Genomic DNA, 11,932 nt, shown 5'->3' on the forward strand with positions numbered 1-11,932 from the left:
CCCCCACCCCTTAGGCTGATCCTCCCTTCATCCCCCAGTGCTTTTTCTGGGAGCGCTCACACCAGCCCCCTTTCTTTAGGTCCCACCCACCCCCTGCTGGCCCATGAGGCCAGGGTTGGCTTTGCAGGGAAAACATTTATTCAGCAGCCACCGTGTTCAGCAGCAGCCCACAGGCCCACAATGGCCCCTTTGACTGGGCTGCCGAGGTGGGGGGCTAGGCCTCAGCGTAGCCGTTCCAGTAATGAGACCCAGGCCCACAGGAAATCCACCTGGGCTGCCGCTGCTGGCTCAAGAAGATGGGGCCCCACCCAGGCCCGCTGCCACCATCCTCTGCCCCCGCGACCCATTGCTCACCTCCTTCCTTCTCATGCCAGAACCCTCAGCAGCCGCTAATTGAATCCAGAGCCTCGCGTGGCCAGGCCTAACTCAGCACTGACATCAACGCCCCAAGCCGCAGGGCCTATTCCCCAGGCTTGACTGAGCTTCCTCCTTTTTGCCAGGGTGAGGCTAGGAGCCAGGGGCTGTGACCCACAGAGGGGCACAGGCATAGGGCTTTGGGGAGCCTATTCCAGCATCTGCAGGACCTCTCTGTGGCCCCAGGGACCACCATCTGAAGTTACTAGGAAAAGGTGCTCTATATCCATCACTGTCCCCAAGCTCCCAGCTCCCATCATCCCTGGTCCTGCCCCTGCCTATGTCTTCCTGGAAAACACTCCCACTTCCGGGGTTTTGGAAAGCCAGGCACATTCCAACCGCAGAGAGTAAAGGGACATTGAAGGGCCACCAGGTCTCCACAGGCCAAGGATCCTGATCCTTGGCCACCAGCTCCTAATAGTCTCTGGCAGCCTCCTCACCCACCAGAGGGCTCCTGCCATTCAGGATCTGTGCTGCCCTTGACTAAGGCTCCTTCTCTGCAGCTGGAGCAAGAGCCCATACAGAGGGGCAACAGGACTGTAGGGAGGGTGAGCTGTGTGTGCCACCTGCACCATCCATGAGGGCCTGGCAGGACATAGTTCAAGGCATCCCCTCCACAGAGGAAGGCAGGCATGGACTAGCTGTCCAATCCGTCCCTGAGAAAGGGCCCTTGGAGATCCTCTTGGCATGTATCTGCCATGAGCCTCTTACAGGAGCACTGCAGCTGGGTAGGTTAAGGCTGCCCTGTTATTCTTCACCGAGGTTGGAAACTGCCCAGCTTCTGTTGCCCCACTGGGAGGTTGGACTGGGTACCTCAGTGGAAACTGGGTGGACACAGCCCAGGATAGGACTTGTGGGAATGCCACCCTACCCACCATGGCCCTCGCAAGCCCAAGGAATGCTGGCCAGGGCCTGGTGTCTATTGGGGAGAGGGGTCCTGGCCCCCAGTTCCCCAGAGGGCTGTCCCTTTACACCTACCCTGCACCCCTACCCTCCCTCCACGCAGTCCAGGAGCCTGGGGTCATGCCAGAAAAACACTCATTTTATTTTATTTTTTATTTTTCTTATAAAAGGCCTTCATATCATCGTTTGTCTTACAAAAACCAAAGTCCTTGTCTCTGAGTTTGAAAACTATTTTCCCAGAATAAATGGGAAAGGATCTCTTATAAATATATTTTTAAAAAACAAAAGCAAAACTTGTTCCTAAAGCGTCTTTCTTTCCAGTTTCATTTGTTACTTCACTCCCTGGGGCCAAGGCTGGGCTACATACCCATCCTTACCCCCACTCTCCCTTTTCTCTCTTTCTGGGGGCTTCCTTCACTGGCCCCCAGAGTCTCCTTGGGTTGAGGGCCTGGCAGCCCTAGGCCTGTGTTACCAGCACACAGCAGAACCTGCCTGCCCTGCTCCACCCCAGAGGTTGCACATGGCAGAGGACAGGGCAGACGCCATCCTCAGAGGCACTTGGGCTCTGGGGGGGTCCTTAGAGGTCTTCACCTGGGTCCTAGCATCTTAGATGAGGAGACCAAGGTCCAGAGAGGGGCAGGGACTTGCTGTAATCACCACAGCCCCTGCCCTGATATGACCTCATCTTATGGATCTGAGAACTTCTTGATCTTATAGCAGGAGGGCGCTATTCAGTCCCAGCAGGGCTGAGAGCCCAGCCCAATAGTCCATCACTCCCAGCTTAGATGTAGGGCTTAGTGGGAAGGGGCCCTTGGAGCCCAGGCCCTGGGTAGCCCATGAGTGGCACCTCACACTCAGGCCCACCAGGTGGGGCCTCCCCACCGCCCTCACTTGCCATGGGGCCTGGTTCTAAGGGGGCCTTCACCCCCTCCAGCTCTAGGGGCCCAGGCCCCACCTGCCCTTTGCCTTGAGCTGCAGCTGCCGCGGCCCGCCCCCGCCGCACAAAGTAGGCTGCCCCTACAGCAGCTAGGGCAGCCAGGAGTATGGCAGCCAGGGCAGGCGCAATAAGAAGCGGCAGGTTGCCCTCTCGGGCCTGTGTGACCGGGGCATGGTTGGAGCGGACAGCTGCGGGGGTGTGGGCCTCTCCACAGGCCTCCTCGCCCTCAGGCATCCGCCCAGCCCCCAGGGGCCTGACACAGATGGAGTAGGTGGCATTGGGCCGAAGTTGTGTGACCGTGTACTCAGCAAGTGAGGCGGGCAGCCTCAGTGTCACCGGCCGCTTGTCAGGGCCTGACAGGTTTCGGTAGGTGAGGCGGAGGCCCCTGAGCTGCACAGTACTGCCCTGCAGGTAGCGCTGCAGCCCTATCCTCAGGGAGGTGGGGCTTATTGGCTCGATCCCGAGGGGCAGAGGCCCTGGAGGCCTCAGTGTGGCTGGGGTGGGGGAAGGCCATAGTCCCTGCCTCATCAGGCTCTCACAGTACAGACCAGTGAAGCCTTCAGGGCACTGGCAGGCTAGGTGGCCCCTAGCCCCCCGGTGGCAAGTACCCCCATTGAGGCAGATAGATGCTGGGCAGTCCTGGGGCTGAGGGTCAGCTCCCACAGTGGGTGGGGTGGCAGGTGGCAGGCTCGGGGCTTTGGCAACAGGCTCCGTGGGGTTTTGCCAGGTAGGGGCTGGGCTGGAAGACGAGGGTGTGGGTTCCCATGCCAAGGACCTTGTGGTGGGCACTGTGGCTGTGGTGGTGGTGGCTGGGCAACCAAAGTCAGCATAGTCGAGGTCCAGGAGCATCTGGCCAGCGTTCTTGGGTGGGAAGTGGCAGCGTGTCTCCTCCGGGCTGGCCAGTGCCACTCGGTTCTCCCGCACCCAAGGGCTGAACCAGCTCAGGGGGCACACACAATTGAAAGGGTTTCGGGCAGCTGCCAGGAGCCGCAGGCGGGGGAAGAGGCCCGAAAGCTCATGTGGTAAGGCCTGCAGGCTCAGGTTGCTCAGATCCAGCTCCTGCAGGGCTGCCAGGCCAGCCAGGTCCTCAGGCCGCAGCTGGGCAATGCGGGTGTTGCCAGCCAACCGCAGGCGTGTCAGTCCCTGTAGACCCCGGATGGCAGGTGGAACACACTCCAGCTGGTTGTCTGACACATCCAGGTCGTGTAGATTGCGCAGGCGGCCAAAGAGCCCCTCATCCAGTTGCCGTAGCCCCAGGCCAGCCAGCCGCAGCGCCTCTACATTGGCAGTGTCCAGGGCACCCGGCTCAAGGGCCAGGAGGCTGTTGTGACTGAGGTCCAGCAGCAGCAGGCTTGGCAGGCGCAGCGGGGGCAGTGCCCGAAGCTCGTTGTCTTGCAGCTTGAGCTCCAGGAGGCGGTCAAGTGCATCAAAGGCACCAGGCTGGATGTGGTGGATTCGGTTCTTGCCCAGGTAGAGGCGCTCCAGGCACCGCAGGCCGCGGAAGGTCTCATTGGTGATCTCACGCAGCCTGTTGGCAGTGAGGTCCAGGTTGCTAAGGTTGGCAAGTGGCCGGAAGACCCCACTGGGCAGGCTGGTGATCTGATTCTGTGATAGGTCCAGGAGCTGCAAGCCTGGTAGGCTGGCAAAGGTACCTGGTTCGAGTGTAGTAATGCCGTTGTCAAAGACATACAGGCCTGCTGTGTTGGACGGCACATCTCGGGGCACCGTGGTCCCCTGGCGGGCAGTGCAGAAGACTGTCTGTGGCTGGTTGCACTGGCAGCCAGACGGGCAGCTCTGCACCCCAGGCCCTAGGGCTAGCAGCAGAAGCAGCAGCAGGGGCAGGGGCAGGGGCACACTGGAGCGCATCTTTTGGTCCCTGGGAGCAGAGAGGAAAGACAGGAGACCATGAGTCAGTGGCCCAGGAGACAGCCATGGCAAGAAGTACTGAGAAGGGAATTCCAAGCCCCCTTCACTCCCTTCCCCCAAATTCTACAGCACACTGTAGTTATGAGTCAGGTCTCCAATGCCTGGGCCCAGTTCCTGTCCCAGTCGCATCACTCTCTTGCTATGTGGCTTTGAACAGTCACATGACCTCACTATGCTATCAGTTGGTACTTCCTGCACTGTCACCATGGTTCAGTGGGTTGATGCATGCAGAACAGGGCCCAGCCCCCAAACACTCAGTGACCACAAAGGACCTCTATACCTTAACCCAGTTCTCCCACCTCTGCAGCTTAGAGAGAACATGATCAAAAAGCATCAGGCTGTGGCCCTTCCCCCATGCTCCCACCCCAAAATCTCTGCTGAGGTGGACAGGGAAGCAAGGGGAATGGCGGCTCCCTCCCCGACGCTTCTTCGAGATTGGTGGGCAGTCAGCCCAGTGCGTAAGTAGAGAAGCTGGCTGCCCCAGGCCACCGGCCCCTGCCGCCACGCTCTACATCCTCCAAGTGAGGAGAGACCGCAGTGGGAAGACTTCACATGGAAACTATGGGATTGGTGTTTTTCCACTTGTGAAGTCAGACCTGCCCAGGACGGGAGCTGTGGGATGGCCAGGATGTGGCCAGTAGGAAAGTTCCTAGGGAAGGGAGTAGAGGTGCTGAGCAATTGGCAGGGGGAGGGTATAAGGAGGGAACCCTGTGTTCATATCCCCTTACGGGCACAATGATAGAAGTAGAGGTGAGGGGATCCAAGCCTCCCTGGGCTGACCCAGGGCTCAAGTTGGGGGGACATTGGTTGCATGGTGGCCCCAGAAGCAGTGCCAGACCTGGAAATACTCCCCAGATTCCTTCATCTACCATTTCTTGGGTTCCACTGTGGGCTGGGCACTGAAGCAGAGCCGCAGCCCTTCCCATGTGCCAGTGTCACTGAGCATTTAGCCACCTCTTGTAGTTTCTCCAGCAGCCATTCCAGGTGGAAACTATTTTCATCACTCCCAGATGACAGAAAAGGGGGGCTCCTAGAGGTGCAGTGACTTGCTGCCGTTGCACTACCGAGAAATCTGAGCCAGAGCCCTGGTCCTTAAGCAGGTCCAGGTGTGGCTGTGCCTGCTGCCTGATGCGGGGCCCAGTCCTGCCGGGGTAAGTGGGGGTGGCTCCCCCAGTCATTCCAGGCTCCAGCTTGTAGCTTGACCTGCCCAAGAAAGGATGGGGCCACAGCTGGGGCCCACCTTCATTCAGGCTCCTGGGGAAAATCTAGGTGCCACCCCCAGCAGCAGTCCCCACGATCTGAGCCTGTATAGCCCCAGAGAGGCCAGCACCCCTCCCTTCCAGGCACCTCTGCTTACACAAGGGCCTTTTGTGCTGGGGCGCAGCCTCCCCTTCCCCCATACTGGCCAGCTGTCAGGCAAAGGCAGGTAATATGGCCCCCCCACCCAGGGTGCCTTCTGCCCCACTGCCATCTATTTGGGTTGTCCCTCCCCCAAATAGGGAAGTGTGCTGGAATATGAGGTGGAAGATGGGCAGGTGGTCCCAGGATGGATTCAACAAGTCACTGGGGAGGCTACTGTGGTCTTAGGCCAGTTCTAGGTAAAGGCCTGCCACCCAGTTTGGGTACCCTGCCCACCTGCAGGGTCATCCTTGCCTGGGAAGTGGGGCCATTGGCCTTGCCCTTCACTAGTTAACACTGATGACTGCCCTTCAGAAGCTAGCCAGGGAGGCCTTACCTGACCCCTAGCCAGTGCCCCTTCCCCTGCTCTCTAGATTCCTGGCTGTCACATGCATCCCTAGCCCTGCCAGTGCCATCTCAAGGGGGTTCTGTGCACCCCACCCAGCCTACTCCCCTGTGAGGACCTGCTCCACCCTCACTGACTCAGAGTTCAGCCTGGCCTCCAGATGTGGGCTATGAGCGTCCCCCACCCCCACGTGGACGTGGGGGGTGAGCCACCTCCCCCTGAATCAGCTCTCCTGGAGGAACAGGCCGGGGTCAGGAAGGGAGCAGCCAGACTCAGGGTGGGAGGGGACCCCTCCATGTGGCCAGCTTGGTCACCCGTGACTTTGGCTTCCCATAGGACTTGTATAAGGTCATGGTTAAGAACTCATGCTCTAATCAGGCAACCCTGGGCCATGGGTGTCAGAGCTGTAAGGTGTAGACAGTGGTTTCTCTCAGCGCCTAGGCTTCTTCATCTGTCCCCCAGACGTTTCAGAGACACCTCCCAAGACTGGGGCACTGCTGGGGGCACTCCCCACTCTGCATTAAGGAGGGGGCCAGTGTGGGCTCTAGGCTTCGCTCCCTTGAATCAGCAAAGTCCTCATGGGGGAGGGAGGCAGTGACTGCTATGGCTCTGTCTGGACCTGAGTGGCAATCTGGCTGAGTAGCTGGGAGCAAAGGCTGCATGAGGAAGAGCGACTGGCATCCCGGGCTGGGGAGCCTTCAACAGGCAGCAGCTAACCTGCTTCCCACTCCCTAGGAGGCAGGAGTGAGCGCCTTGGCCTGAGCCCAGATCCATCACTCAGCAAGGACTGGCACAGGGGCTTTGGAAAACAGCAAATGAGGGCTGGTAGCTCCACGGGCTCTCCCACAAGGGCCTGGCACCAAGAGCAGAGCAGACATCAGACAACCCCCCTCCCAAAAGAAGGGGCACAGAGGGCCAAGACTGACCGCGGAGGAGCAAGCATCAGGTAGTAGGATAGTAGGAGACAGAGGCTTGAATTTGGGCCCAAGTTCTGCCCCTAAATTGTTTCCTGGGTTTCTCAGCTGCCTTGCTTCACCCTTCAGAGTTGTTCTGAGCACCCAGTATTCTGTTTGTTTTCAAATGCGCAAGTTCTTCTAACAAGTTCTGGAAGCGATTCTGCTTGTCTGGGCCCATGCTGGTGTGTGAGTGCATTGGGGGTGGGGGTGCCTCATGAGGGGGGTTGGGTCATGGCTGCCCTTGTCCAGCCAGTTACAATTTCAGCAGCTCTGAAGGACCGGGGGCCTGGGCTTTGATATCTGATCCACTGACCTGAGGCAGGGAGGTGGGACCTTTCTCTCTGAAAAGGGTGTGGGGAGAGTTCTGGAGGCAACCCTGGCATTTGGAGGGGGTGGGGGGTGGGGACTAGAGGGAGAGGGCAACAGGGTCCAGGGCTTCGGTCCTCCATCTAGATTCAACAAAGCCCCACCGTGGTCTGGCCCTGCCATGGTTTGGTGGAAAGAGGCAGCAGGCAGAGGCCTGGGCTCTGCTGCTGCTGGCCTTGCCACCCCCCAAGGAACAGTTTTGGGGATGGTACTTTAGGGTCCGACTACCTGTGTTTGCAACCTGGCCATGGGCCTTCACCTCAGTTCCCATCTGTTAAGTTGGGGGGCTGGTAATAGCACCTGGTTTTCAGGGTTGTTTAGTTTGTACTTGGAGTACATTCTGAGTGGTCAGTCAACATTTGCTACTGAGGGTGTTACCCATAATACCTGAGTCCGCTCTGGGAAGGATGCCATAGTGTGAGAGGCTTCATGCTACTTTCAGCACAGACAGGAAGCCTCCTGGGCTGAGGGTAAAGCCTCCATGTACATGTAGAGGCTGCCCCCCCCCCCCTCCACCCTTGGGTATGGGCGTAGGAGAGCAGCCTGATGGAGAGGAACCTTTAATTTTGGAGGGGGTAAGGGGTGAGCTGTCTTCTGGCCAGTCCCCTTCAGCATATGACTTCAGGGTGAGGGGAGAGCAGAGTGAGGGCTCTATGAGTAAGGACATCCATCATCGCAGCTCTCAGGGGACCCAGAGTGCCCCCACCCACTCCCAAGTATGGGACACACAGAAGTATCTGCCTTGGGTCAGGAAGGGACTGGAAAATGGGTGGAACCTGGGCATTTGTGTGACTGCATCAGATCTAAGGCTGAAGCATCTCACTGCTCCTGGGGAAGGACAGGCCAGCATACCCCCTTCCTGTGCCCAATGCTACAGAGTAAGTGCAGGGGTCGGGTACTATAGGCCTGACCCTGGGGCCCTGGGCCTCTGGCTCCCAGTGTTGGCCCGCCCGGGCTAAGCACTGCCGGCCAGACCTGGCAGCAGCCCAGCCCAGGAGTCTGCCAACCCTCCAGGCAGGCGGGACTGTGCCGGCGGCCAGGACAGCTGGCTCCAGTTTCGCTGACGTGTCTGAGGAGGTTCAGGGCCCAGGTCGGGCCCACCCGTCTCCCCATCCCCGGGACAAAGCGGCCCCTGGCCCAGCAGGACAGAGCGGTTGGAGTCTCCCTCCTGGGTCCTCAGAGAAGGGGCCAAGAGGGCAGAGCCTCAGGTTCCTCAGAGATGGCCCTCTCCCCAGGTGGGGGCCAGAGCCCTGCCCTATGATTAAGCTGGAGGTCCCCACCAGACTCGGTGTCTCTGCCTTACCCCATCCACCACTCCAACTGGCTCTGCTCATTTACAGATAAGACCCTGACACTCAATTCGTGACCTCATCCAGTTCCCTTCCCTTTCTGGGCTTCCATCTCCCACCTGGAACCCCAAGGGCTTCTCAACACCAGCTGCACATCAGAATCACCCTGACAACTTTGGAAAGTTCCTGATGCCTGGGCCCCACCCCCAGGCTCACTAAATAAGAATGTCTGGGGTGAGGTCTGGCAGAGCTGTGTTTTGGAAAAGCTCCTTGGTTGAGTCTCCCCTCCAGCCAGGGCTCAGACCCTGGGACAGGAGGCTGCAAAGGGGACAATCTGGACATCAGCTTGTTTCTCCCAGTCAGGGCAAGATCCCTGAGCAGGTGTGGGGGAAGAGCAGCAGCCTGCCAGGCCTCGGGTGGGGACCTTCTGTGACACTGTGGGTGACTTGGTAGCTACCAGACCTGTCAGCCCAGGGCAGGAAGATCAGTGACTAAGGCCAATCCACAGCTGAAGTGAGCCCTCAGGGCAGCGGGACGTGCCATCTCAGTCAGGAGAGGTGCCACTCTGTTGGGAGAGGACACCTGCTGCCCCGGGAGCTATGTGGTGGCTGGGGCCCAACTAGAAATGGGCCAGTCCAGATGCCTCTCCTGGCACGCGCAGGTGTGATGCCACCAGGGCTGGGCTCAGACACTGGGCCCCTCACTGCCCTGTCCCCACCCAGGGCCAAGCACCCATCAAGAAAGGTCCTAACCCTGCAATTAACCCTGACTTTGCCAGAGGAAGGCCTTAGTCACCAAGGGAGGCCACCAGCCCCACGCCAGCTGGGCCCAGGCTGTCTGGGACCTAGACAGGGTCTGAGAAGGAAGTGACCCCAGAGGAGGTCTTGCCCTTCTCATGCTCACCATGCCTAGAGATCTAAGTCACCCTGTGGCAGAAGTGGCTGGCCCTTCCTGGGATCTGTGAACTGATCAGTGGGCAGGTGGGATTGATAAGGGGAGCCGCCCCCTGCCCCCACCTCCCCTCACTTCTCACTGCTGTCTATCCAGTGACCGCCCAAGCCCCAGCCCCAGCGCCAGCCCCTTCTCAAGGCAAGCCAGCTCTCTCCTCCCTCCTTAATTAAATCTCTCAGGCAGCCTCAGAGGAATGTCAGAGCCTTATTGCATTTCTCTGGAGGAGACTGGTGGGGGGGCCTTCCCCAACCTTGGAGAAGAACTGGCTCCTCGCCTGCCCCCACCCCCTAAAACCGAGGTGGTCTAAGGGAGCCTGCCCCAGCCTCCTCATACCCAGGGAAGCTGGAATGAGGAAAAGCGGGGGAGGCCTGCAGGCCTGGCCGGCCAGGCAGCCCAGCCAGCTAAGGGAAAGCAATCCGGCTGACTCTGGAATGTGGAAACCGATAAAAGGAAGAAGGCTGAGCCTGCGCCCGCCCGCCTGTGGTGCATGCAGACTCCCACAGCACCCCTGCCCGCCCCCAAACATAGCCCTGCTCCAGTCACGCGCACACATACACCCACGCCCAAAACACGCCCAGTGGGCTGTGTTCTTACACACACACACACACACACACACACACCCTCCCACCCCATTCTCCAAGAACTCTCACAAATTCCACAGCAGTGAGGGGAGCTGGTTTTCTTGGCAGTGCAGACAGAGCCTTGGGCTCCCCAACCCAGGGAGGAGACTCTAAGGAGAGCTGAGGGGGGCTCCGGAAGGGGTCACTAACCCATTTAGGTGGCATTGCTGCCCTTCCCATGAGTTGAGGGCTTGCCAATGGTCAGGGATGCTTCTCTCTGGTCACCAGGGGGTACTGGCTGGCTGGCCTGCTGAGGTGGAAGCTGCCTCCTGGGCCCAGCTGGGACCCCGCTTTCCTGTTTCCATGAGCTGCCTAGCCCGGGGATAGGGTCCACTTAGAAGCCCCCATGAGGACTCAACTCTCTTTACCTTCGACTTGTCCCAACTCTCTCAGGGCTGTAGTGGGGGGTGTCGGGAATGGGAGCCAAAAACTGGACTCATCTTCTGCCCAGGGCATCTCCCTGGCCCTGGGGCTGCCTGCCAGGAGGGCCTTCTTGGGGAAAGCAGAGCATGTCTAAGGGTCTTCTCGTGTTGAACTCTGTTCCCCATTTCCAGAGTCTAGAGAGTGGTGCCATCCCAGCAAATGCCCTGGAACACTGGCCCCCAATGGTCCCTTTTGACTCTCTGGACCCACAGGTCCCAGGGTGGCTGTTTCCGTTTACAGCAGCACAAAGCCAGGGAGGTGGGGTCAGGCCATGCCTAGGCCCCCAGCCTGGCATGAGTATGCTGGTTGTCCCTCCCTGGGCCCAGGAGAGACCAAATAATGGTCTGGAGGGAATCCAGCTGGGCTGCTCATTACCAGAGCCCTCTTCCTGCCTCTGACACTCTGTTTACAGAAGCTCTGGGGCCTGATTCCCCTGGGAGAAGACAGCAAACTCAGGGGACTGCTCTCCCATCCCCCTACCCGCTTGCCTTAGTGCTGTTGGGCCTTGCCAACAGCTGGGCCCTAACTGGATTCACTGTCTGCTGGACCAGCTTGAATGGACCCTACTTGGAGGGTACCAGCCCAGCCACCCCTTTGTACCCTTAACATCCAAAAGTCCAGCGTAGTGAGAAGGGTCCTTTGATGTCCAGTCCAGTTCCTCTTGCCCCAGAAGCTCTTGGCCTGGGGAGGGGGACACTGGGACCTGGTGCCTCTCTCCAGAGCCTCACCTACCCTTGGTGCAAAAGGCAAGCAGGGGACACTGGGACTCTCAGGGTCTCCTCTCTTCCTCCTTCCCACCTTGCAGATTCCATCCCTATTCCCCAGGGTGGGGAAGTGGTCAGCGACCCTGGTGTGGGAATGGTTAAGGAATGGTTGGCACCAATCAGCTGATCTGCCAGTGACCACAGGGGGACCTTGGCAGCCCTCAGGCCCCAGTGCTGCCAGCCCTGGGACACAAAGAACTAGGCTGGCTCCAGGCCATTGGGTTCAAAGCCCAAGCAAAGCCCCTTCTCTGAAAGAGGCAGAGATGATAATACCTGGGGCCCAGGCACCCAAGGTCTGCAGTGTCTTGGAGTGGAGGGGGTGGGAGGGCGGGTGGCGGTGTGGAATGGTGCATTAGTACCTGCCAGCCACCCGCTTACACCTCCCTGGGTTGCATACTTGTGCCCCCTCCACAGCTCTGTCCTGAGTGACAAGGGCCCTCGGGACCCTAGCGGGCCAGTCTGCACAGGGGCACCGGGGGCTCCAGGTACAGAACTAGACCGTCCCACTTTAGGAGGTAAAAGTAACCCAAGACTATGGCGTGGCCATCCCCTCAAAGGGATTTGATTCATAAAACTGGTCATGCCGGAGGGCCCAGCCGTGGGAGGAAGAAGCGAGGGAGGGGGTGTTTATTTTGTCTA

At 59.3% G+C, this 11,932-nt stretch overlaps 2 protein-coding genes and 1 long non-coding RNA gene across 3 annotated transcripts in view; 1 reads left to right on the top strand and 2 right to left on the bottom strand.

The window, feature by feature from the left end:
* LOC102248655 (coronin-7) overlaps positions 1–11,932 on the top strand; it is a 58,406-nt gene that overhangs the window by 32,202 nt on the left and 14,272 nt on the right. The gene's annotated exons all lie outside the window — the stretch shown is intronic.
* LOC106727255 lies at positions 13–10,502 on the bottom strand. The gene is made up of 3 exons (XR_001363424.1): positions 10,492–10,502; positions 9,771–9,773; positions 13–1,333 (listed from the first exon to the last, which is right to left on the bottom strand). It is a non-coding gene; the product is annotated as an uncharacterized LOC106727255 (long non-coding RNA).
* VASN (vasorin) lies at positions 1,448–4,167 on the bottom strand. Its single transcript, XM_005872952.2, has one exon. It carries the CDS (start codon positions 4,118–4,120, stop codon positions 2,099–2,101), a length of 2,022 nt encoding a protein of 673 aa, XP_005873014.1. The 5' UTR covers positions 4,121–4,167; the 3' UTR covers positions 1,448–2,098.

Source organism: Myotis brandtii, unplaced genomic scaffold (genome assembly GCF_000412655.1).
Source record: "Myotis brandtii unplaced genomic scaffold, ASM41265v1 scaffold397, whole genome shotgun sequence".
Taxonomy (NCBI): domain Eukaryota; kingdom Metazoa; phylum Chordata; class Mammalia; order Chiroptera; family Vespertilionidae; genus Myotis; species Myotis brandtii.